The sequence below is a fragment of the Prunus avium genome, chromosome 4 (genome assembly GCF_965620075.1).
Source record: "Prunus avium chromosome 4, drPruAviu1.hap1.1, whole genome shotgun sequence".
Classification (NCBI taxonomy): domain Eukaryota; kingdom Viridiplantae; phylum Streptophyta; class Magnoliopsida; order Rosales; family Rosaceae; genus Prunus; species Prunus avium.
Window position 1 is genome coordinate 24,288,541 of NC_142287.1, and position 26,637 is coordinate 24,315,177.

A 26,637-nucleotide genomic window follows, 5' to 3' on the forward strand; every position below is an offset into this window, starting at 1 on the left:
GAACATCCACGAAACTCTCATACATATTCATCTTTAGTTTTCAGATACTATTTTCCTCGGTTACAGATAGTAAACCACAATAGATTTTCTTCTACTGTTGTAGTTTTCTTCTGGGTTTGATTGCAACGGCGTGCAGCAGTGTTCAAGGTTGATTGTCCTTTGTTTTCATCGATGGGAATAAATCTCATGGTTTTACAGCTTTCTCTTCTGACAATCATCAAAAGATGAACTCAGCAATCAATTTATCGATTTGGGTACGAGAGATACGGCCTCAGAGACCGCCCAAGATCAAGACTTGTTGATCTTCAACTGCAAAAGTGTTGTTGATTTGGGCTCTAGTTCTGAGTAATCATGGATGTTTAATGATGGGTTGGTCACCCTTTGGATGGAGGAGGCTGTGAACAATCATGGATGTTCATGAGCGACAGAACAAAGAAGAAACGTGTTCTTCTTTTTCTTTTTCTTTTTTTCTTTTTTCAGAAAATATATTTTGGGTAAGTAAAATAATATAAATATTTATATGAATTTTTAAATCAGTTTTTCTACACCCTTAGATTATTTCCAAGGGTGAGTGACCACGAACTCCTTGGACTACAGGGGTCCAAGAGAACGGGACTGATATATATATATATATATATATATATATATATATATATATATATATATGTAGTCAACAGTCCCGTTCTCCTGGACCCCTGTGGTCCAAGAAAACTGTGGTCAACCACCCTTAGATTAGATCTAAGGGTTGAGAGAAAAAACTGATTTAAAAATTATAATTGTATCATCAAAACACTATTTTGATTATTGAAAATAAGTTTAAAAAAAAACAAACAAACAACCACAACCATCCTCCGATTGAAAAAAGGCAGAACTTTCCACCACCGGGAGATAAATTTCCACCATCTCCTTCATACAACGGAGAAGATCAACCTCCAACTCCACCTTTAGAAAATTCTAAATAAAATCTTTAAAAACAAGATCTCTATAATAAATAAATAAAAGGCAGCCCCACACCAAATCTCCCCATTCCTTGTTCCAGAAGCACATCAACCCGCCCCTCTCTATGTGTTTGTCTCCATGAGACTCTCTGTCATGTGGATGGGTGTGGTGAGAAGAAAGACCAGTACATCTAGCCACCCACCCAACAGCGAATTGCTTGTCGTATCTCGCCCCTCCTCTCGACCAGATTGCCGCCAATGACCAGATTCTCTCATGGGTCGGGTCCTTCATCTTCACCATTCAAATGGGTCAGTTTTCGGATCCTGTTGAGGCCATCGAGCTCACTTCCCCGAGTTTGTTGTAATTTCAACCGGAGTTGGGTGGCTGTGAACGTCGATGGATGCAAGGGCATGTTCTTCGTTTTCTCCAGAGAGCGTGTTTTGCTTTCTTTTACTTTTTTAATTTTAATTTTTGTTAAATAAAATTAATATAAAATGATAACATATTGATTTTTAAACTTGTTTTTGCTTAACCATTAGATTATATCTAATGGTGGGTGACCACAGTTTCCTTGGACTATAGGGTCCAAGAGAACGGGAATAATGTAGTCAATTAGCAAGTAGCAAAAAATTTATGCCTAATATCTGATATTTTAGTATTTAATTTTTGTTCCATTCCATGGATAAGTGTGAATGCCATGCTGGAATGTAACACAATGTGCCCAATTATATTGATGGATATATATATTGAAAGACCTAACTAATTATATATTCTGCGTTTTTAGGCTGGAAAGGAAGGCACAATGTTTTCGTCAACGATTACTACAAGTTAACAATAAAATACACGTGTGAACCCAAAATAAATTACTATATATATATATATATTAATAGGAAAAGACTTGTTGACAATTTTAATAGTACCTCGTCAACAACAATTTTAATAGACTTGTTGCAAGTCGTCTTTCTTTAATTCCAATTGATTGTTAAGCTAGCTACTGCTGTAAGTTGCAATAACTCTATAAAACTGAATCTCTCTTTCTGCAGCTTTATTTCAAATGGAATTGCTGCAAAACTCTTGTTAGATTCTGCTTGCCTTCCCTTCGTAGCTTTGTGGTAAGTCATGAAAGTTTAGGCTCTCCTCATCTCTCTCTCTCTCTCTCTCTCTCTCTCTCTCTCTCTCTCTCTCTCTCTCTCTCTCTCTCTATATATATATATATATATATATATATATATATATGCATTCATCTTATATTATATGTGTAGTACTAATATTTCTATTTATACTTGTATAATGGGAGATTCACTATTATACATAATATAGGAGTCCAAATTATAAAATATCCCTGTATGAAATGGACTTTAGAAACACAACCAAAACCCATTTACAACATAACAAAAAGACTTTTTTAACTTCTTTTAAATTACAAAACTGCCATTGATTTCTTAAAACAAACCCAACCCCAAAACCTCATAAAAAAGCCCAAAACACTCAATAGGGTATCAAAATTAAATTCAATAGGGCCAGTTGTCATTTTTTTTTTGTGGGTTTGTTTATAGAAATTAAATGGTGTAGGGTTTATTTATATTATTAGTGCTAAGAATAAGTATATAACTAAATATCTCTACACAAATCTCATTCTTTTCAGGACCAGCGAAGACTTTGGTATTGGATTGAAGAATTTCGCGGTAGCAATCTCATATAATATATATGTCAGACTTAGAGGAAAGCGTTCCCTTAAGGTTAATCTCTTAATCTCTTTATATCGTTTATATATTTTAATGGTTTGTTTACCAGAATCTGGCATACTTATGTTGACAGTGATATGCTGTGAACATGATAATTTTGCTATACATCTAGCTAGTTATATGGCAAATGCTCCGTACCAATATCTGGGTGAGCTAGCACCAAAATACCCCATTAAAATCAGTGGGGTCATAAACCCATTCGTATCTTGCTCTTTCTTCCCTCTTGAAAATTTGTCAACGGCATTTTTTATATTTGATATATATACAAGCGATATTTGAGGATGGAGAAATTGAACTTAGGACTTCGGATTCTACAAGCTCCTTGCTTAAATAATGTGTTAATCAATTTTTTTTTGAAGGAATAATGTGTTAATCATAAAAATACTAAAATGATTGTGGTGTTTTGTCGTGTTAGCCAATTTCGTCCCTATATTTTTAATTTAGTCAATTTGATAATTGAGTTTAGAATTATTAATGTGATATATTCCTTTAAATAATTTAAAAACTCTTTTTTGAGAGAGCCCTCTTTAAATATGATTGCAAACATGAATATTCTTCTTTTTTTTGGTTAATTAGAAATGACTAAGTGACAATGAACCAAATAAAAATATCAGTATTGCTTGTATAAAAATAAATAAAAAAAAATGATTAAATTTTTTGAAAATTAAAAACCAAAAGACACCACCAACGGCCACCACCACTCATCTCTCTTTATCCTCAACAGCAACCCACCTCCACCCAGCCCCATACCCCAAGACCTCAACTCCCCAAGCCACACCCAATTCGATCCATTCCCCACCACACCCCCGCCCCTGGTCCTCCAAATCTCCGTCCACCTGGCCTGGTCATCACCCCTACATATATGTAATATGTATGCTTACATGGACATAGGCTGAAAAGATCACTAGAATCAATATTGTATTTAAATTTGAACATATCTACCATCTAGTTTGAACGTAGGCCCATTTGGTTTGAGGAAAAGATTTGATGGGAAATAATTTCCCATGTCTTTTTTCAAGGGATGAGAATTGGAAGATTCATTTCTCATGTCTAGTAATGCTGAGAAAGTAACTAGGAAATATCATTTTATGTCATTTTCCATGTTTGGTTTGTGTAGGAATGTAAAACAAGGTTTGTTTAATTTTTCAATTATACCCATATGAAATCAAACATATATATTAAAAAAAGGATGCATTTAATGCTACATATATTGTAATTCTAAATTGTTAGAGCATTCACAATGGACTCCCTAAACCACATCCTTAGACAAATTTTAGGGAGGAATTGGAAAAATACAACTCTAACCATGCTCCCTATCCACCTCTTAAAATAAAGAGACCTCTAGGAGCTCCTAAATCTGAGGAGAAAGAAAGGACTCCTAGTGACTCCCTATAATTTAATACTGCTTTATTTAACGAGTATTTCAAACCTTTAGTAAATGCTAACTATTTTTTATATTGTTTTTTAATAGATATTGACCAATTAAAAAAGAGTTATAGCATTTATGACTCCCTAAACTAGAGAGCATGATTGGAGTTTAAATTTTATAGAGAGCTCTTAAAATAACTTTTATATGTTTTTAGCTCAAATTTAGCTAAAAAATAGAGAGCATGATTGTGGATACTCTTAGTAGAGACAAAATGATCGTGAAAAATGTGCATTTAATGCTGGCCCATTTTCCCAAAGTTTCCCATGAGAATGAGAAACACTTTCATGCAACAGGGATATCACTTTTTGCTATCCCCTACCAATAACACAGTAACATGTGGAATAACTTTTCCACGTGTTATAGTATTATTGGCCGGAGATAGCAAACCAGTGTTATTCCCGTTTCATATCCTAAGCAACCATTTCCCATGCATGAACTTACTAAATATGGGAAAACAATTGATTAATTTCTCATCCCCAAGCCTCTTTTCCCATGAACCAAATGCAATTTGAAAAGAAAAATTCAGACACATATATGAAGTAATTTGAAGGTCCAATTGTAAAATAAACATCCTATAAGGTAATATATATATATATATATAGTCCCCTTCTATTGAGGGATCTCTCAAATAATTTATTTGAGGGACGCCCTTTAAGGTACTCTATAATTTATTTTTCCAATGATCCAAACAATCTATTTTTTAGGTCTTCATTCATAGATCATACAAAAAATTAGATAAATCGGAAATCGTTTCGACATCCAATTGTGTCCTACAAAATCAATGAACACGGTGCTTCAAGAAAATACTAAAATTTCAATAACTCAATTGAGTGGTCAAATGATATCGGATTCAAGTGATTTTTGTAGAAATGATCTTTGAATGAGTATCTACAAAATAGACGGTTTGGATTAGTGAAATACAATTCAGAGTGGGCCCTACAAAGGGTGTCCCTCAATGAAAGCTCTATATATATAAGTTTTATTTGAGGGACACCCTTGTAGATCCCACCATGCATTGTCTTTCAATGATCCGAACCGTTTAGTTTTTAGATATTCCCTCAAAGATTATCTTTGCAAAAAAAAATCATTTTACCGCTCAAAGATAGTTGTTTTTTTAGTCTTTTCTTGAAGCACCGTGTTCATCTAATTTGTTGGCGTCAACTAGATGCCTTAATAATTTTCAATTTACTTAATTTTCCATTTACCATGTTCATCTAATTTGTGGCATCAACTAGATATCTATGAATGAAGACTTGAAAATTAGATGGTTTGGATTGTTTACAAAAATTGTAAGGGACCCTGAAGGGTGTCTTATTTGAGGTCCCTCAATATAGAAGGAAACTACATATACACAGACAAAGGTGTGCTGATTGATAGAGAGTAACAGTAAGTAGCTTACTTCTTCTTCAGTGTTCTGATTCTTTATTTCTCTCAGGGATAAACCAAGTTATGATTTTGATATCGAGAGGCAAGGCCGTCCAACAAAATGGTCCACAGCAGCAGTCAACGTGATTCTTGCCCCAGAGGGACGTACCCTTGAGTTGTGGAACAATGTATTCGTAATTTCATGTGTGGTCGCGGTCTCCTTGGATCCTCTCTTCCTTTATATTCCAATTATCAATGAGAAAAACAAGTGCGTTGGAATGGACAGAAAGTTAAGGACTGCAGCTCTTGTTTTACGGTCACTTACAGACATCATTTTCGTTGTGCGTATTATACATCAAATTCGAACCAAACTTGCTGACTCCGACGCACCAGCCGAAGGAAGCGATGAGTCATCTAGAGGATGGAAATGGAGGTCGTTCTTATGTGTCCCTATCATGGTTGACTTTCTTGCCATTCTTCCCATCCCACAGGTATGAGAAAATACGTTTAATTTTTATTATGTTGTTCCAAAATGTTCAAGTTTCTTATTGTTTAAGTACTGTTGACAGTTGTGGGTTTAACCTGGCGTTGGTGGTGAGAGTAGCCAATCTTCCCCTAAACTTTTATCTCATAAAAAAAAGTATTGTTGACGGTGATTTTTAAATCAACATTATCAGAGGGGGAAAATCACAATCACACAAAAAAGAATGTATAGACATCGATCATTATGTTATGGATGTGATCAAATTTCTTATAACAAATTAGCCTTGTACATTATTTGGTGTGACAAAAATTTCGGAACAGCTCTAGCGTCTTTAGTATTATTGCGAACACTTAAGTAGGTGTTAATCTAACCTAGCTATTGTCGTTTGTCCAGTTGGCAATAGTAGTTGCGTTTTTCAGAATGAAGAACTCTGGGTATTTACACGAAAGAAATATTTTGAACGCCCTTCTTCTCTTTCAATATGTGCCAAACGTTTACCGACTTCACCTATCGAGTGAAAAACTTCAAAAGAACGAAAGATGGATTAAAGGTGCATTCAATTTTTTCCTATACATCCTTGCGAGTCATGTAAGTTTCATCTCCATTTTTCATTAGTATATTACGATTTATTTATTTTTGTTGAGTGGAGTTACTTTGATTGTTGTTATTTTTTTAATATATACCTCCATAGAGTTGTTCCAATTATTAATAATAATTTGTTAATATTTTAGGTGATTGGAGCTTTTTGGTACTTTTTTTCTATTCAGCGAGAGACAACATGTTGGTACCAAGCATGTAGAAATACGGAAGAATGCGTAGCTTCCCATTATTATTGCAATGATAGTACTTCAAGAAATATCACATTCCTAAATGAATTTTGCCCTATAAATCCATCAGATCCTACGCTATTTGATTTTGGAATTTTCCTTGATGCCCTTCAATCTGGTAACACAGAATCAGTAAATTTTCCAAGAAAATTCTTTTATTCTTTCTGGTGGGGAATCAGAAATCTAAGGTTCGTATAAATGAATATAATTAAATCACGAAGTTCTATCTCATTAGCTATTATCAGTTATCTATGATGCACACAGGACCTAGGTTTTCTTACTATAATTAAGAACAAAGGTTCATGTATAATTAGCTTTATTATATGCCATTATCTTGTCTCTCATGTAAGAATTAATTTTGCAGTAATTTTGGGACGAGTCTCGAAACGAGTAGCTACGTGTGGGAAAACTGCTTTGCAATTCTTATTGCTGTTACTGGCTTGCTACTCTTTTTATATCTCATAGGAAACTTGCAGGTTGGTGACGAATTAATAATCTATTTATATGTTCATAATTAATTTAAGATGTTTAAGATGCACATGCAGGGCTCTTATCCAATTACGCGGGTCTTTAGTTTAAAATGACCCAACGTTGATGGATCAAGACATGTACAGACTATGATATATTTTGATGCTCATATAGACTTGATGAACTGATCATCAACATTTTCTTCTTCTTTTGTGAAACAGACATATATGCAGTGGGCAGCCTCAAAAGCGGAGGAGCAAAGGGAGGACGACTTAAGAAAGAGGATTAAGACCACAAAAGATAGTATAGACGATTGGGTGTCAGAACATGGTCTCCCTTCGGATTTGAAGAAAGACATCATCCATATCATAAATGAAAATAACGTAGTGGAGAAAAACATTGACGCCGAGGTGGATGTGAAGTATCTATTCTCCATTGATCTTCCACGGACCACTGAAAGTTCTATAAAGCAACATGTGGGCATGAATGCGCTAAAGAAAGTACGTTTTTAACTTCAACTTCCTCTAAAAGCTCTATATAATATGTGTGAGTGTATTAGAACGTATGTGAGCATCCAACTGAAAACCAATTGGTAATGGAAGAAGATCTATATACATGTATATTTGTGTGCCGTCTTTATCACCTCATAGGTGTACAATTCTTATTGAGTGATGTGAGAGTATGTGAGACCGTTGGGCTTGTCACATTGATAGCCATATTTGTAAACATAATAAATCTTGCCCTAATATTAATCAAATAATGTGTATGTTACTTATAAATATAGGTACCAGTGCTTCAAGATATGAATGTAGAAGTGTTGAAAACGATCTGCGAGCATCTGAAACCAAAGATCTTATACCTTGATAATAGCAACGTTTTTCAAAGGGGAAAATCAATAGATTTCATGCTCTTCATCATAAAAGGCACCATGTCAGTCGACAATGCCTCTGATAGCACTCTTGGGAAAGGTGACTATTTTGGAAAAGACCTTCTGCATTGGGCATCACCGGCAAACTCTTTTGACCTTGAAGTTCCTAGCTCGACACAAAATGTCAAGTGTCAAACAAAAGTAGAAGCCTTTTCTCTCAAGGCCAAGGCGTTGAAAGCTGTAGTCTCGAAATACAGGCCTGCCTGGAATAGCAGTTTGTACAATTGTGACATTAATTATCCGCAATTGACGGAGTTGGAATTGGCACGAAGTCACCACAACAAGACTGAACAGGTATAGCTATAGCCTATATATATCTCGATATATTACTGACATTTTTGTTATTTTTTTTTCATGAGATCCTTTTTCCAGATTAAATTACTTTTTCTCAGTTCTTCTTTTTCATATGTTATTCTTCACTTCCTGCCAATAAAAGTGCTTTTGCATATCTCGAGTTTGGGATTTCAATACTGCATGTGTCTGTGGCCTAATGAGACCAGACACACATACAAACTATGCAATAGTATGATGCTCATACTAAGCTTCTTCTTCTTTTATGAAACAGACATATATGCAATTATGGGAGGAGAATTTAAGACTACAGAACTTGAAGGTCTTGAAAGACAAAGAAATACTTAAGTGGGTGGCAAGAAATGGTCTCCCCGAGAATATCAAGACTAAAATAATGAAAAATATAACAAAAATTAGCGCGGTAGAGAAAAATATAGATGTTGATGTGGATGTGGGTTTTGTATTCTCTATTCTTCCTCGAGATGTAAAAGAAGCAATAAAGGTCTATGTCGGCATGGATGTACTTAAGAAAGTAAGTTCTTAAATTTTTTTCCCTGCTCGTTTATATACATTATCTATAGCTAATAGTTGACTGAAAAAAAGAACCTAGCTAGTATATGCAATGTATCTTGTTCTTATTGACCAATTAATAATGTAAGGAAATATATAGGTACCCATGCTTAAAAATATGCCAGAATCCTCGTTGAAAGTTATCTGCAAATATCTGGAGCCAGTGATCTACAGCAAGAATGATTACGTTATTCGAGCAAGAGAACCCCTTAACTCGATGCTTTTCATTATAGAAGGGGTAATTATATGGCCCAATACGACTAGCAAGGCCGTAACAGCGGGTTCGTATATGATCAACCAGTTATGTCTTGTGAAAGGTGATCTTTATGGAGAAGAACTTCTGAGCTGGGCATCACCTAGCAGCCATCTTTCCGACCTTCCAATCTCGACCCAAGATGTCATATGTCAGGAAAAAGTAGAAGCTCTTGCTCTCAAGGCTGAGAAAATGCAAAATATGCTCTCTGAACTACGAGACCGGTGGACTAAGTACTACATTGCACCTCCTCAGGAGAAGACTTATCTGCAGAAACTAAACGAGGTTTAACACGAAAGCTAGGCTAAGACAATTTATTCTTAAATTTTCATGCACTTATATCACATTATACGATTATGATGCTCATCTTCTTTTGTGAAACAGACACATAGGCAGTTGAAAACAACGAAATTGGAAATGGTTGAGGATGAGGAGTTAAGACAGAAGATGAAGACAATGATGAAGGAGAGAGACATACTTGAGTGGATGTCAAGAAATGGTCTAGACGAGGATTTGAAGACAGAAATCATAAGGCACATAATAATAAACAAAATTTTGGATCAAAACATTGATGCTCATGCGGATGTGGATGTAAAGTATCTCTCTAATAATATACCCTTCGGTATGGCAATTTCTATACGCCAGCATCTGTGCATTAGTACACTAAAGAAAGTATGTTCCTCAACTTCTCTGTAAAATCTTAATTTTACTAGAAAAAGAAAAAGGCAAAGCACGTTAAGTGGCCAAGCCTTGACAAGCTTTTCAGAACATATCATAAATCTTCTTCTTATTGCCAATTAATGCATGAAATATTTACAGGTGCCCATGCTAGAAAAAATGCCTGAAGACGTGTTCAGAAATATTTGCTATGAACTCAAGCCAGTGACCTACACAGAGGATAGCTATGTTATTCGAGCAAGAGAGCAACTTGATTTGATGCTCATCATTACAGAAGGCACAGCCATATGTGCCGACACGAAGTATCTTGAGAGAGGTGATTTTTGTGGAGAAGAACTTCTGAGTTGGGCATCACCCGACATCTTATTTTCTGGTCATGCTCCTATGTTAACCCATGATGTCAAATGCCAAACAAAAGTAGAAGGCTTTGCTCTCACAGCCGATAAGTTGAGAACTTTCGTCTCGGAATACAGCTCAGAGTGGATTTCAAATTTCAACAATTATAGCAATTCACAGCAGTTGGAGGGGCAGACACCTGGCCACGACAACGTTGATAAGATACTGAATGAGGTTCAAGAAAAAAAAATCTTAATCCCAATATATTTTTTCCCCATTAATTATTATTATTGTTTTTAATTTAAGGGAGGAACTTAGGACGTCTAGAACCTCTTTGTTGGAGAGAAACACCTATGCTAGAGTGCATTTTGAATTTAGAAAACTATATGGCCAATAAATAAGATTGTTTTTAATTAAACTCAGGTGTTAGGTTAGATTTTTATTTTGGTCATTCAATTAGGTACATAATACTGAATACAAACATACTTTACTATATACATGGCCTCTCTTTGCACGACGTACAGACGCTTTGAGACAACGTCATTTCTACTAAATTTTCTTCAGCTTCGATCACGTTTATTGATATGATTGATTATTTAGTGAAATATGTTTATCTCATGAATGTTTCTGATGATGGTCAAACATTGAATTAAGGATTTGATGACCTAAGTTTCATCTTCTTTTGTGAAACCAACATATATGCAGTTGGGAACTACAAAATTGCAGGAGATTGAGGATGAGGAATTGAGACAGAAGATAAAGATAATGATCAAGGAGAAAGAAATACGTGAGTGGGTGTCAAGAAATGGCCTCAACGAGGATTTGAAGACAAAAATTACAATGCACTTAAAAATAAATAACCTGGTGGAACAAAACATTGATGCTAATGTGGATGTGGTGTATTTCTCTAATCATCTACCCTTCGGAATTGCAATTTCTATACGCCAGCATCTCTGCATTAGTACGCTAAAGAAAGTATGTTCCTAAACCTCCCTATAAGTATTGATTTTACTAGAACAGAAGGCAAGTAGTACGTTAATGAAGCTTTTCAACAAACCTATACGGAATATATATTATAAATCTTCTTCTTATATTGACCAATTAATTTATGCAATCTATAGGTACCCATGCTTGAAAAAATGCCTGAAAATGTGTTCAGAAATATTTGCTACGAGTTGAAGCCAATGATCTACACAGAGGATAGCTACATTGCTCGAGCAGGAGAAGAACTTGATTTAATGCTCATCATTGTAGAAGGGAAAATTCGGCGGACCGACATGACTTTTGATTCTGGTACAACAGGTTCGTCGATGATCACCAATGATCTGGAGAAAGGTGATTTTTGTGGAGAAGAACTTCTGAGTTGGGCATCACCCAACATCTTATTTTCTGGTCGTGCTCCTATGTCAACCCATGATGTCAAATGCCAAACAAAAGTAGAAGGCTTTGCTCTCACGGCCGATAAGTTGAGAAGTTTCATCTCGGAATACAGCTCAGAGTGGATTTCAAATTTCAACTATTGTAACAATTCACAGCAGTTGGAGGAGCCTGCGTTTCGCCCCGACAACATCGATAAGATACTGAACGAGGTTTGAGTTTGAATTATTAATAAGCCCCAAAAAAAGCTTCTTTTTTTTTCTCTCCAATTAATTTTCTTGGAGTACTTCTTCAAACATCTTCAATTTCATAATTTGGTGAATACATAAATGAGTCTCAAGACCATTTACTTTCCCATGATCATGCATTACATGTTTACTTGTTCTTCTCGTGCACTATTATATTTTCTTGATAAATCGCTAAAATAATTATGAAAGAGCTCATTTTTTTGAATTCAATTAAGTATGTGATTCTTCTGTTTAATTTAAATTTTATTTTTGACATGTTTATGGCATTGACGTTTCTGATGACATTAGACACAAATACAAACTTATATAATGATTGCCATACCGTGAAGGATTTGATGAACTTTCTTCTTCTTTTGTGAACCAACATATATATATATATATATATATATATATATATATATATATATATATATATATGCAGTTGGGAGCTACAAAAGTGGACGACATTGAGGATGAGGAATTAAAAAAGAAGGTGAAGATAGTGATTAAGGAGAAATATGTACAAGAGTGGCTGTCAAGACATTGTCCCCTTGAGGATTTGAAGACCAAAATCATGATGCACCTAAAATTAAATAAAATTCTGGATCAAAACTTTGATGCTGCTGTGGACGTGGAGTATCTCTCAAATAGTATACCCTTCGGTATCGCAATTACTTTACGCCAGCATCTCTGCATTAGTACGCTAAACAAAGTATGTTCCTAAACATCCCTCTATAAATTTTGATTTTACTAGAAAACAGGGCAAGTACTACGTACGTAGTACATATATTATAAATTTTCTTCTTATATATGGACCAAATAATATATGCAATATGTAGGTACCCATGCTTGAAAAAATGCCTGAAGACGTGTTCAGAAATATTTGCTACGCACTCACGCCAGTGACCTACACAGAGGATAGCTATGTTGTTCGAGCAGGAGAACCACTTGATTTGATGCTCATCATTGTAGAAGGCAAAATTCTGTCCCCCGACATGAATTCTGATACTGGAACAACGGGTTCATCGATGATCACCAAGTATCTTGAGAAAGGTGATTTTTGTGGAGAAGAACTTCTGAATTGGGCATCACCCAACATCTTATTTTCTGGTCGTGCTCCTATGTCAACCCGTGATTTCAAATGCCAAACAAAAGTAGAAGGATTTGCTCTCAAAGCCGACAAGTTGAGAAGTTTTGTCTCCGAATACACCACTACGTGGATTTCAAATTTCAACAGTGGTGGCAGTCTTGCAGGACAAGACTGATGAGATATTGAACACAGTTGAATAAGAAAATTTGAATGAGGCTTATGAGGAAACCTTTTTCCCATTATCGTGAATTTTAATTATTTATGAACCTATGGTTTTTTCGTTCCATTTCCATCACATGAATTAACTTATTTATTTAATTGTTTTCATCATTTTTTTTAATGCCAAAATTTTCATTATTTAGTTTAATTCCAACGAATCCAACAACGCAAACAAGGTTAAGAGGAGGTAGTTTTTTTCTTAAATTAATTCAATGATTTTCCTCAAAGGAAAAGTAGGACACCGCCATCATAATACCAGGTTGAAGAAAATATCGCATCAAATTCTCTTTTTTCAGATTTTAGGCTTTATTTGATCATTTGGCCCATTTCATAGCTCCTACATGGCGCCAAAAAATGAAAGGTCTCACCTAAGAGTCATATTTAAAAAAATTAAAATGAAAAGAAAAATCAGATAATGGATCCTATTTTTATGGAACACAACTACCCATTATCTTTTTTAATTCTAAAATTAATTTTTAATTTTTTTAAAAATGTCACGACCCGACTCCCCTAGCACGATATTGTCCGCTTTGGGCCCCCCTCTCTGCCCTCACGGTTTTGTTTCTGGGAGCTCACGAGCAACTTTCCAGTGGGTCACCCATCCTAGGATTGCTCTGGCCCCCAACTCGCTTAACTTCGGAGTTCCTATGACTCCGAAGTCAATGAGCTCCCAAAAGGCCTCGTGCTAGGAAGAGAAGTGCCCACACATTTAAAGCACTTCACCTTTCCCTCCCCGAGCGATGTGGGATTGCTTACCGTTCTTGTTTCCCCAAGACACGGGTCTTACAATCCACCCCCCTTGGGGCCCAGCGTCCTCGCTGGCACACTTCCGGTCGGGGTCTGGCTCTGATACCATTTGTCACGACCCGACTCCCCTAGCACGATATTGTCCGCTTTGGGCCCCCCTCTCTGCCCTCACGGTTTTGTTTCTGGGAGCTCACGAGCAACTTCCCAATGGGTCACCCATCCTAGGATTGCTCTGGCCCCCAACTCGCTTAATTTCGGAGTTCCTATGACTCTAAAGCCAGTGAGCTCCCAAAAGGCCTCGTGCTAGAAAGAGAAGTGCCCACACATTTAAAGCACTTCAACTTTCCCTCCCCGAGCGATGTGGGATTGCTCACCGTTCTTGTTTCCCCAAGACACTGGTCTTACAAAAAAAAAGCCTATAGCATGCGCGGAAGCGCGTGCAGATAGGCTAGTTGTTTTCAATTTCATTGTTTTTGGTTAATTTAAACCATTATTTTTAGTATTTAAATTTTTGTAAAGAAATTATTATAGTTGTTGCACACATGACACTTACATAGTATATTTTAGTAAAATAATGGGCCCATTAGTGTCGCGTCAGCACTTTTGACGGTCTTAACATTGAGAGGTAAAGTGAGATTCAAAACATTGGTCAAGGGTGAAAGGCGAGTCATTTTGAATTTCGAATGGCAATGTGAAATTTGACCATATATAATAAGAGAATTAATGATCATGAATTAATGGTATTTCTTTTTCCAATATTGAAAGAGGTCACAAGTCCAAATCTCTTTTATCCCAACGATTAAAATCATACATGGATACGTCAGATATTGGAAGCAATTAAACATATTGTGGTCTATTTAGTTGAGAAGAAAGAACCAAAGACATGGCATTCAAAAAAGAGTGTGTTTCACAAGGGACGCGGAGTCTATTCAAGATCTTTAGCATGAGAAATGTGAAATATCGTCAGGATCTCTGCCATAGGAAACTATTGCCTAACATCCCTACCACAAACCCCCAGGATCCGAAATACAAACCCTCAAAAACAAAAATCCTCGGATCTGGGGTTTCAACCCCTGGATCCCATCGGAAAAAATAAGGAATTTTTGAGTCCTGGTCCTCTCTACCCCCGTGATGGAGACATTTTCCTCCAAGCTCTGTGCTTGGATTTTGTCTCCCCCTTGCTTTCTGGCAAGGTCTTTTGTTTCCTCTAGTTTTCTTCTACGTCCTTGGCAATTTCCAATACGACTCGTTACACGACTAAAAACCCACACAGGAAATTAGCTGGTGCACGATAAAAATTCAAGTCATTTTAAAGTTAACCTGCCATAATCCATTTAATAAACGGGTGGATTTTGGGTCAACCCATCAACCCATTAAAATATCTATATAACCTATTTATTAAATGGCTTCTTATTGTTTTTTAAACTAAAGACACAACAAGCAATGCTTCACAGCAGCAGTTTACTAGAGATGGACCTTTTTGGCCATCCAATTACTAGTATATGATGTGTTTCTATGTGCTCCCTACTAAATAAAGCGTCTATTCGAACAATTTTTATAAAATTAAAAATAAAATTATAAATATTAAAAAAAAAAAAAAAAAGGGCTTCATTTTCCCTAAAGTAATAAAGGGAACACCTTTTTCTAAATAAATAAAAAAAAGGAGAATATTTTCGTCCCGAAAGGGTAGTTTTGAGCACTATCCTACCTTTGAATTTGAACTATAATTGGAAGTAACCGATTAGGTCTTCGACAAAATTGAGAAATCAAACAAAGCCTCTATAATATAAAAATGTTCGTTATAGTATAACCTCCTCTCACAACATGCATGTAGGTACCCACCGTTACTGACGGGTACCCAACTACAAAGCCAATACTATAACTAACAAAATAAACCTTCACTTTTGTTGTTCCCTTTGTTGGTTAAAAAAACAGGTAATAACAAAAATGCGCCTCTATTTTTAGAACGAATCCAGACCAAGCAGATTTGTGTTTATATGGTGTGCCCTACTCTACCTTGATGTTAATTAGTTGCATAACAAAAAAATCCCAGAGGGGTTTTAGCAGTTCTGGCACAACAACTTCCATGGATGAGCATAAACCAAACAAGAAACCAAAATGCTGCACAGGGCTTTCATGAAAGCATTCTTCAACCATGAACACCATGGTTTCTAATACCATTCTTCATCAATCTTCTCACAGCCCTCTTAGCTTTTTGTCTTGCATTTTTGCTCTTGGGATTGTAGCTTTGTTGTTCCTACTAGGCCACACAAAATTCACCACTCTCAGCCGTCTATTTTGGATCGGCAACTTAGCTCTCTGCACTGCAGGTTTATTTCTCATTGCCTTCATGCATCACATTGTTGGAACCATATTTTCTTGGTTTCCAAACAGAAGCCAGAACGATCACGAAATTGGAGACGACCAATCTCCCCATCATCATGATCAAGATTCGTTGCAACAAGCACCTGCACAAGATATTGTAGCCCTGTTCCACATGGTGTTGATGGAAGTGCTAGATAGGGTTTGGGAGGATTTGGTGACGGAGGAAGGGCCGGAGCAACGTCCTCAGGCTGCGGCCCTCCAAGTTCAAGCCTTGGAGGCGCTCCCGCCACCTTTGCAGTACTGCAAGGGCGGCCTTGACATAACATCGAGTTGCTGCGGGGATCGGTGTACTATTTGCTTGGATGATTTCGTGGATGGCGAGTCTTGCCGTGTTTTCGCATGCAACCACATGTTTCATTCGAATTGCATTGATCCTTGGTTAAAGAACCACCTAACTTGCCCAATTTGTCGAAACTCTGTTGTACATGTCTGAATTTGTAATGTAATTTGCAAATTTCTGTTGCATAAAGGTCTCAAAAATTCATTTCAATTGTTGTTCCATAAAACAAGTTTTGAACTATTTTCAAGAGACAAACTTGTTTCTCCCCTCAACTCTCTCTGTTTCTGTGATACAAAATTTATATTTGGTGAAAAGAAATATGGTCCAAATAACAACTCACTTAGTGATCTAAACCCACCAAAAACATAACAATGACAAAGGGAGGGAAAAAAAACCCAGAAAGCCAAGAGACTGTTCAACAAATACTAAATTATTGAAATTAGTCTATCGCTAACAATGGCGATACCTTATAATCGAAACCATCCAACCCGAAACCAATTAATTAACCAAAAATAGAAAAACCTATCAATCAGACTCCTCACCATCATCATCATCATCATCATCATCATCATCGCTCAACCAATCTGTCTTCTCATAATCATCGGTTTCATCCTCATCCTCCCCGCCAGTGTCGCCACGGGACCCGCCAGGCCCGGCCCTGACCCGTATACCAAAGCTAGAGTCTCCGGGCAAAAGGGGTCCATTTCTCACACCAACAAACCCAAATCCTTCAACCTTAGACGGTTCTTCGTGTAGGAACCTTGACAGAGCCGAGGGTTCAAAGAGCGGCTTCTGAGTGGAAGACTGCGCAGATTGAAAGGACTGAATGATGGGAGTATTTGCAGCAGCGGTTTTGGGAGGGGTTGCAGCCAAAAAGGGATTGCGGAAGAACAAGAGTGGGGGGGGGCCTTGAGAAAGGATTTGGTTGCCATTGACGGACTGAGAGTTTTTTATTTGAACTTTGGTGGCTGCAGGGAAAAATGGGTGAAGGGAAGGTTTCATATAACAGAGAGAGTTTAGGGTTTTAGGAGGAGGAGAGGTTTTAGAAAATTGGGGTTTAGCAGGCCTTGTTGTCGCCATGATTGTGGTTTCGGTTTGTTTTGTTAATTGAACTGGGCCAAGCAAGTGGCCCTACTTGATCCACCAAGAAAAATAAAAATGGGAAATTTATGGCCTTATAAATAAAACGCAAATGCTAAGTCATTTCTCATCCTAACTTAGATACATTTGAATTTCAGTGAGTTACTCGCCTACTAGGGATGAATTGGTAGAAATTATGTTTTTTTATTTATTTTTATGTACAAGAGACGAGGTCTTCGAGCTTAGAACATCTTCTCATACGGAGAAGAAAAGTACCACAAAATTAGGAGCTAGTTGGTTATATTAATTATGTTTAGAGAATTAAGTATTGTTTTTTACCTAATATGTTTTGCCACAGTTAGTTGCTCTTTCAAAGGATCATATAAACTATAAAGGGCATGACTGAATTTGAGCATGACAAACACATTAGTCTACGTTTTGCTCAATATTTAATGACATCTTTGATTTACAGTGGTTTGATTACAAGTAAGATTTCTTTTAGTGTATTATTAATTTCATAAACTCATTCTATCAAGCTTTTGCAGCCTTGTAAACATCGCTCAACGTGATAGAAATTATGTTTGACATAAATTCCCTCGAGGAAAATAACTCGAGATTTAGCCAAAAGTCGGGAATTGAAGAGGAGAAATTGATGTAGTTACCCTTTCAGAGGGATCATATAGACCATAACAATGGTAATACTAGAATATAACATCCAATTCTTCACCAAAACAACTACACGGCAGAATCCGAATCAGTGAAAATCATAATTCACAGCACACACTAAATCCCAATAAAATGTGACAACACCCCTCTAATTCCATCCAATTCTTCAATGAGACTTTTTCTTTTTCAAGTCTCTTTTTCCCAAAGTCTTTTTCTTTTTCTTGTCCTCATCGTCTTTGTCAATTCTACGAACAATACGACCTCTAGTGGTATCATAACGGCTGACTTCAACCCTGACTCTGTCCCCAGGCAAAATCCTGATAGAATTCTGTCGGATTTTCCCAGATATGTATCCTATGACGGTGTCTGCGTTGTCTAGTTCGATTCGAAACATACCGTTGGAGAGCGAATCCGTGATCGATCCTTCTTGGCTGAACTTCTGTTCCTCCACTTTCGGCGATTTGCTCATGACCACAATGCTTCTGGGGCAACTTTTGAGGCCGACAAGGTTGGTGTTGTTGTTGTTAATGTGAAGATGGGGCAGAGATTTTGGGTTTGGTTGGAATTTTACAGAGGATGGTGGGGTGAGGGGGAGGGTTAGGGTTTTGGAGTGGAGGAGGGAAGAGTGGTGGAGGATCGGGTGGTGGACTGATGAAGATTGTGAGGTTAACATGCTTTTTGTGGGCGGAGACTGAGAGAGTGGAGGAGGAGGAAGTGGCAAAAGCACCACAACGACCGTAGGTCTTCACATTGTAGAGACTTAATGGGGCTACATGTATATGGGCTTCAAAATGAGAAGGTCTCACAAACAAGGATCTTTAGAAGAAAGCCCAACGGAGTTTGTAAATAAATAAATAAATAAATAACTCAATTTCAATTTAGTAGCCTTGAACTTTCATACATAAAGCAGGTTAATACTCGTATTTTCAATTTTAATATTTAAATAAAACTTATTGCAATGTAATTCAGCCAGTAGGGTGATCGTTAGGAAATCCGTTAAAACTCGTTTTTTCATAAAAAATAAAATAAAATTTTAGTGGCATACTATTGTGTTTCATAATTCTTATTTTAATTGTAGTAGTTCTTAATTTCAATTTTGAGTGTAAAATAAAGTTTAACTTAAATGTTTTTGTTTTCTTGGTATAAAGCTGGGAAGATTCGAACATAAAACCTCAGACACACGGGACGGGGGAGGTAAATGCATTTTATGGTGGCATAAATAAAGGATATAGAATAAAATTGCTCAAGCACTACAACTATGGGAGCAACACAATATTGTACATTTGAATTTGCAATCCAACCCACATCACAAATTTCAGTACCCAAACCTCAAATCACATAATACAAATTCAAATTGCCAAACAACACAACATTTCTTCTCAACATTCACATTACACAACACAAATGTTCCAATGTCACTTACAATTAAAATTACAAAAACAAAAAACAAAAGAAAAAGAAAAAGAAAAAAGAAAGATTATTAGAGAGATTCCCTTTTTATCCTTCCCTTTTAAGTCTATCTTCTTTTTTAAATCTATAAACAATACGACCTCGGGTGGTATCATAACGACTGACCTCAACCTTAACCCTATCCCCAGGCAAAATCCTGACAAAATTCTTTCGGATTTTCCCAGATATGTATCCTATGATGGTGTCCGCGTTGTCTAATCGGATTCGAAACATACCGTTGGGGAGAGATTCCGTGATCAGCCCTTCTTGGCTGAACTTCTGCTCCTCCACATTCGGCGATTTGCTCATTGCCACAACGTTAGGGCAACGCTTGGGGCTCAGAAGCTTGGTTCCGGCAAGACAGTGGCTGCTGCTGTTGCTGTTGCTGTTGCTGTTACTGTGCAGATGGGGCTGAGGTTTTGGGTTTGATTGGAAACTGAGGGGAGAAGATGGGGTTAGGGTTTTGGAGTGGAGGGGAGAGTATTGGAGGATCGGGTAGTGGAGTGAGGTTAACATGGTTTTTGGTGGGAGAGAGAGAGAGAGAGAGATGAAGGTTTGTTTCTGTTGCTGTCTGTGTTTTGTGGGTGGAGAGAGACTCAGAGAGTGGAAGAGAAGGTAAGGGGATTGGGTTTGGGTATTTTGGGGAGTGTATTAACAAAATATTGGATGGTGTCAAGGGCAAATCTGTAAAATTCTTTTAACTTTTTTTGTTTTCAAAGTTTTCAAAGTTTTGTTAATTTTTTTTGTTCTTTTTATACAAACGATAATTTACTCTAAATCAATTTAATATGACTTTGAGAAAGGACCCACTAGTATAGCGGTTTGAATTTGTTTGGATTTGTTTGGATTAAATGCTCCCTCGGGAAAGGTTATGGATTCAAATTCTAGCATATGTGTAGTGTGTGTGCGCGTTTAGTATGACATCGCCTCTCTCAATAAAAAAAGCCCTAAAAAAATTTGCTGCAAAATACATTATTATTAACGATGAATACTTACATTGATACATATTACATTATATAAAATTTCCATTAAAAAAAAGACATTATAGAAAATGTATTACAACAAAAATGAACAACACATCTTATTGTTAACATTCTCGCATATTACTGAATGATAATACACATGTTATTTGTTGTCAATTTGATTACTGATTCATGTTATTAACCACTAGCCTCTCCGCACCTGCGAGAGGCTTTTTTTTTAATTTAATTTTTTTTTTAGAATTAAAAAAGATAATGGGTAGTTGTTCTCCATAAAAATAGGATCCATTATCTGATTTTTCTTTTAATTTTAATTTTTTTAAATATGAAAAAGTGTGAATTTACCATATTATCCTTATTTAATTAATAATTTCAATTCTTAATATTTGCATTAACCAATGGCATTTTCTGGTATTTTGAATGTTTCACCATTCTCTGCCTTTTGCTTTATATATATAGATGTATTCCTTCTTGATAGTAACTAGTACATACGTGACTTTCCCTATTTTATATGCAATGTCAACCCTCTTATTTTTGTCTCAGAAGTTTGTTATAAATGTAAATTCAAGTTTCTGCTTTTAAGTATTTATTTTCTTTAAGAGTCTTGCTTTTATGTAGTTCAAGTATTTTGGATCTTTGATATATATATATATATTTTTCGTGAATGTGTAAATTTGGGATTGACAAATTCAGTTCCACTATTTACTTGTTATTGAGAATATGTCATTTCTCATTCGACTTAATTGTTGAAATATTTTTGGCACAAACATGAAGGGAAAGGAGGAATGAGCTTACTGTACAGACAGCAACAAACAGTCACTTATAGGAAAAAAGCATCTAACCTGGAAACAGAACTAGTAATAAACTTTTACGAGTATGTCTTATCACAGAAAAAAGGGAGCTTCATATGTTATCAAAAGAATTTCACTTTCATCTAAACGAGTAAATGTAACACCCAATTCTATATTCTACCCAACTTTTTCCTAAACATAACTTCAAACAAAGAAATATTTAACCTCCTAATAATAAAGGTCCACATCAAGGTTTCTTTCTCCTTTACAAACTATAGCAGCCTACATTTGTCAATTTGGATTAGGTTTCGTGATTACCATTTATGAGATTTCTTTAATCAGGTTAGTCAAGGTGATTTGACCGAGGTACATGGTGGACTTTCAAGCACGAAAAGAGCTTTGGCTGATCTTGTGGATGATATTCGCAGTCAAATTGCCGAAATGGAGGCTGGTTTGACATCTGTCTTGAAGTCTGTGTGAAGTAGTTAATCCCAGGCAATCCATGATATTTAACTTTGTGTTTCTTGCCATATTCGTTTATGACTTTGGAGAAACATGGATAATCATTATCTTATCCTTCTACTGCATCTTTCAATTTCGACCAAAAACAAAAAATCTTCTACTGCATCTTTGATTCTTGTTCACAACTAAATCTACTACAATATGTTTAATTGCTTCCAATATCTCACATAGTTTATGAACAAGTTTTTTTTTTATCTCACATAGTTTATGAACAAGTTTTTTTTTTTTTATATACCCAATGTAACTTCCTAAAATACCCTCACTCGTATAACAAACCCAACCCAATATCTCATATCCTCACTACATCTCAACTAAATTGACCACAATATATTTAAGGTAAATGATTTTCCCATTCCCCTTTTATCCACCTACATTTCTTTTTGTTTAGAAAAATTGAGTGTAAGTGGATAAAAGAAGAGTGGGAAAATCAGTCCCCTATATTTAATTACTTCCAATATCTCACATATTAATGCATGAATGATATTTTTTTTTTTTGTTTCAATCGTTAAGAGATGAGAAATTTGGACTTGTAATCTCTCCAGACATTGGAAAAAGAAATAATTAAACTAAATATTTTAGTTGATATATGAATGAGTTGGATGTTTTAAGACATGTTATAGGTTCACGGCAATTAAGGGCCCGTTCGGTATCCTACTTGGATCCAATTTTATAAACTCACAAATAGATTTTAAGTCCAAAGCTCAAAAAGCCCATTTGGTAGGCCCCTTTTTAAAAATCAAAATCCCAAAAAAAAAATAAAATTAAAAACACCCCTTATTATTGAAAAAAAAAAGAAGAGATTTTACAGGTTTTTATTCTCTATCAAAAAATAATATATCTATCAAAATATTTTGGGGAAGCAAAGATTTGTCATAGCCTAACATTAGTTTAGAATAAAACGAAATCCGCCACTTTTTATATTTCCTTTAAAATTAGTGAGGTTTTTTTTAATACACCCAAACTTTTATTAAGTCTTTTAAGATCATGATTGATTTAAAATGTCTGGATTGAATACACCTAGAATTTTTTAGACTTCTATAAAATCGTGATTGAATACACCTCGACTTTTAAACTCTCAATTGAATACACCCTAAATCAAATTAACATTTCTTTCTAGACCTAATGTAATTTCCTAAAATACCTCCAACATCTCATTTCCATTTTTTTTTTGGTCGGAATCAAGTTTCATTCAATAAAAAGCCAAAACCAGTTACACAAACGTTGAATCCAAAAAATGAGTTCAACCAAATGCAATACAAAAGGCATAAAGCCCACTATAGTCATTAAACTCACGAAAGACATGAAGCCCACATCAAGCCCCCAACATTTCATTTCCTAGCTACACCCAACCAATCACATTTGGGATAGGAATTTTACTTTTCAATCTTGTGTTTTTTTCTATCGAATTTGACAAATTTGATGCATTACAGTGAGTTCGTAGTTATTCTTTTATGTTTATGGTAAATTTGTGTGTTCGATGAAGGCGGCGGTGATGGCTTTGGGTATTGTGATGCAACTCTTGGATCTAGCAAAAAACAATCGTTTATTCTTTTATATATTTTGATGATAATTATATATTAGGATAAAATGAACAATTTCGTGAGGCTATTAGATAAGCTGTCTAATATCAAACACATTGCATCTGCACACTGTTGATGTTATTTATCCAAACAATCAAATAGTTACATTCTAAGAAGCTATATTTCCCAAGGAAATTACTTGTCACTAGACCCTAGAACTTTCTCATAATCTTCATGTCCCCCAAATCTACTTGGAAGGATACATCGTCCGCCAAACCGCTGCTGCAAGCAGATGATTGCAGCAAATAGCAGACATACAGAACAGACAATGACATCCTGCGAGCCGGAGAAGAAACTTGCATGAGTATCGATCGAAAACTTGGATGACCAAGGATCATAGGATTTAGCCCTGTAAAGGTCATATGCGTGTGGAAGCACACGCATAAAAGTGATTCCAAGGTAAAATGACCAAGAAAGAGCACTTTCCTTTGAGTTGAGAAAAATGTTGAGGACTTGACGGAAAAGAAAGCAATCGAGAACTAGACCGGCATAGGATCTTAAACGGCCCCAAAGAAAATGGTTTACAATGTGAAGTTGGTTCTGCTTGACGTTCATGAACAGAACAACGAAGCCCCCTGCTATGTATAATGGTGAATAAGCAAGGAACACCTTCTTCTCAGCAACCCAGGAAGCCTTGAGGTGTTGATCATGCAACTGTGTGTACCATTTCAGCTGGATGAGACGTTGATGGAACAAGCAGCAGCATGACAACCTGTACAGCTATCTCATTCACCTCAATCAGACAGAGGACGTAACCATGAGACGGGGGACGTAACCACTCCTTCCAAGAAGCTCTCTACAACCATTTATTAAGCTAAACATGGGATGAGAATCCACAACATGAGTGACCCTATGAACCACAGCTTGAGAATCACACTCAATCCCCAATAATCTTCAACCTTCCTCCCAAGATAGCTGTTACTCATGGAAGAGACCTCATAACTCAGCTTCCATAACAACAAAATCTCTAACTCAATTTTCATCAGAATTTCTCAAAGGACCTCCACTCCAGCACAATATGAGAATCAATAGCATGACAACTACCATCAATGTTGAGCTTAGCCACCATAAAATCTTGTCTAGGGGGTTTAGTCGAGAAAACCATATTAGCCTCATGCCACTCCCTAGCAAATTGCAGCACAATATTAGTAAGACAAGGAGGCCATTGAAACCTTTCATAAAAAGCATGTTTGTAATGCCATTTCGAACAAAACCAAATGGTTGTAGAAAACACCAAAAACCAAGTAAGACCATGATACATGAATCTGGCCTTTAAATTCATTTGCATCCATGAGTCTTGCTGCGCTAATGAGTAAATGCTCTGGAGTTTCAGATTCAGCATGACAAATAGGGAAATGAGTAGTCAGATTCCGTATCTGCCTTTGAACATTAGCAAGCTGCTTACCATGCTCCCAAATGAAGGTTTTTTGTTTAGGAGTATTTGCATATGCCACATAAAATCCCAAGGTCAAGGTTCAAATTCCTCATCCTCAAACAAACCAAGATAAACAGATTTGACAGATTGAGAATTATCCAAACCTCGTATTATGATGTAACTCAAACTAAAATGAAGACAGCAGCAGTACAAGCAATATTCAGTCGCACCACCGCAACTTCCTTCCTCTTGTCAACCAGATCATCAGGGGAAAAGAAACGCCCCCCAAAAAAGGCAGAATCTATGTCTCAGTTGAAGCATGACAAGCACATTCTATTTGATTCTTAACCAGTTTGAGTTCATCAAGCAATATGAACTAAACACCATACAAACAACCACATTGCATCTGCTACAAGAGCAAGTTAATGCTTTGATGTCTCTATGGTCCAAAGACCCCAAAGACCCCTAGAAAGAAAACCATAATCTAGCTACATGATAGAAGAAAAACCATGATTTCTGATTTTAAACAAAAGCACCAAAGATTTAAGAGAAAAAAAAGAAGAATCCCCAAAATTTTATTGTCATTTAGATTAGACCTGAAGCACATCAACATAGGTATCAAGTCATTGCAATACTGTGAGAATATACGAAGCATTATCATTCAAGCAACACAAACACAACAAAATACAGATGAGTTCTCCTAATCCTAGATTATGAGTCAAAGGGTACCCAAATCAAGCGGAGAACTTCACACCCTCATCATCTGCTGTAGTCCCCTTGAAGATTGCCAGCTTCCCTTTCTGCTCCAGCAGCTTCAAAGCTCGCATCAGAACAGTACGGTCAATCCCATGAAGCTCTGTGCCTCTAGATTCAGGCCCAGACCGGATTTCCTCCACCGTCATCACACTATTCTCCAACCCATTTTCCTTGACGAACTCTAGAACAATATTAGCCCACTCTTGAATCCGATGCCAGAGTATAAGGCACTTTCTGTGATTTTTATCCAGCCATTCTGCTCGGCCTTGCGAGACCAAAGCTGAGAGGAACGCTTCCCTGGCTTCGTGGGTAAGAGACCTCTCGATCGCAGGGTTTGAGAAGAGAGGAAAGTCTTGGTCTTCCACAGCAATCACAAAGAAGTTCTGGGTTTTACAATAATCGAGAATGAGGTCCTTCCATAGCTGAATCTGCTTCTCGCGGATGTCTCTCACTGGTTGCAGTGTGAAGTAAGGAGGGTAATTGAAGAACTGGGGAAGCTTGAAATCACCCAATTTCTGCATCTGGGTGACTTTTGACGACGATCGCGAGCCTGAAGCTAACTGTGGAGGAAGGACGATGATAGTGATGCGTTGCAGATTCTTCTTCTTAACCCCAAGAAAAAGGTCACTGAGAATAGAGGTGTCAAACGGGACGGGCCGGCCCAGCACGGCACGAGCCCAGCCCGTTTAAATGAGGCACGGCACGGCACGAGCACGAATATTAATGGGTCGTGCTCGGCACGGCACGAAAACTTGGGCCGGGCCGGGATCAAGAAATAGGTCCAATAGACCGGGCTGGCC

The 26,637-nt window shown here is 36.6% G+C and overlaps 4 protein-coding genes across 4 annotated transcripts; 2 read left to right on the top strand and 2 right to left on the bottom strand.

Annotated features, from left to right (window-relative positions):
• Positions 1–1,978: 1,978 nt before the first annotated feature.
• Positions 1,979–13,273, top strand: LOC110773334 (uncharacterized). The gene is made up of 16 exons (XM_088251595.1): positions 1,979–2,051; positions 2,585–2,678; positions 5,549–5,969; positions 6,356–6,550; positions 6,694–6,977; positions 7,154–7,265; positions 7,479–7,757; positions 8,042–8,479; positions 8,751–9,008; positions 9,147–9,584; positions 9,684–9,971; positions 10,119–10,547; positions 11,019–11,288; positions 11,435–11,902; positions 12,360–12,629; positions 12,757–13,273. The coding sequence occupies exons 2-16, from the start codon at positions 2,647–2,649 to the stop codon at positions 13,180–13,182; spliced, it is 4,608 nt and encodes a 1,535-aa protein (XP_088107721.1). The 5' UTR covers positions 1,979–2,051; positions 2,585–2,646; the 3' UTR covers positions 13,183–13,273.
• Positions 13,274–15,944: 2,671 nt separating this feature from the next.
• LOC148295082 (uncharacterized) lies at positions 15,945–16,834 on the top strand. The gene has a single exon (XM_088251614.1). It carries the CDS (start codon positions 16,129–16,131, stop codon positions 16,789–16,791), a length of 663 nt encoding a protein of 220 aa, XP_088107740.1. The 5' UTR covers positions 15,945–16,128; the 3' UTR covers positions 16,792–16,834.
• Positions 16,835–18,417: 1,583 nt separating this feature from the next.
• On the bottom strand, positions 18,418–19,227 carry LOC110773345 (Nucleic acid-binding, OB-fold-like protein). Its single transcript, XM_021977857.2, has one exon. The coding sequence runs from the start codon at positions 19,055–19,057 to the stop codon at positions 18,551–18,553; it is 507 nt and encodes a 168-aa protein (XP_021833549.1). The 5' UTR covers positions 19,058–19,227; the 3' UTR covers positions 18,418–18,550.
• Positions 19,228–23,741: 4,514 nt separating this feature from the next.
• Positions 23,742–26,453, bottom strand: VPS25 (E2F/DP family winged-helix DNA-binding domain-containing protein). The gene is made up of 2 exons (XM_021977859.2): positions 25,811–26,453; positions 23,742–24,830 (listed from the first exon to the last, which is right to left on the bottom strand). The coding sequence occupies exon 1, from the start codon at positions 26,356–26,358 to the stop codon at positions 25,816–25,818; it is 543 nt and encodes a 180-aa protein (XP_021833551.1). The 5' UTR covers positions 26,359–26,453; the 3' UTR covers positions 23,742–24,830; positions 25,811–25,815.
• Positions 26,454–26,637: the final 184 nt, after the last annotated feature.

What these genes read in the sequence shown, in the direction of transcription:
- LOC110773334 (XM_088251595.1), top strand. Translation starts at nt 2,647, where the DNA reads ATGTCAGACTTAGAGGAAAGCGTTCCCTTAAG. An exon ending in CCATTCTTCCCATCCCACAG is followed by an intron (nt 5,970 to 6,355) that starts GTATGAGAAAAT and finishes TCGTTTGTCCAG; the next exon opens with TTGGCAATAGTAGTTGCGTT. An exon ending in GCATTAGTACGCTAAACAAA is followed by an intron (nt 12,630 to 12,756) that starts GTATGTTCCTAA and finishes TGCAATATGTAG; the next exon opens with GTACCCATGCTTGAAAAAAT.
- LOC148295082 (XM_088251614.1), top strand. Translation starts at nt 16,129, where the DNA reads ATGAACACCATGGTTTCTAATACCATTCTTCATCAATCTTCTCACAGC.
- LOC110773345 (XM_021977857.2), bottom strand. Translation starts at nt 19,057, where the DNA reads ATGTTAACCTCACAATCTTCATCAGTCCACCACCCGATCCTCCACCAC.
- VPS25 (XM_021977859.2), bottom strand. Translation starts at nt 26,358, where the DNA reads ATGCAGAAATTGGGTGATTTCAAGCTTCCCCAGTTCTTCAATTACCCT.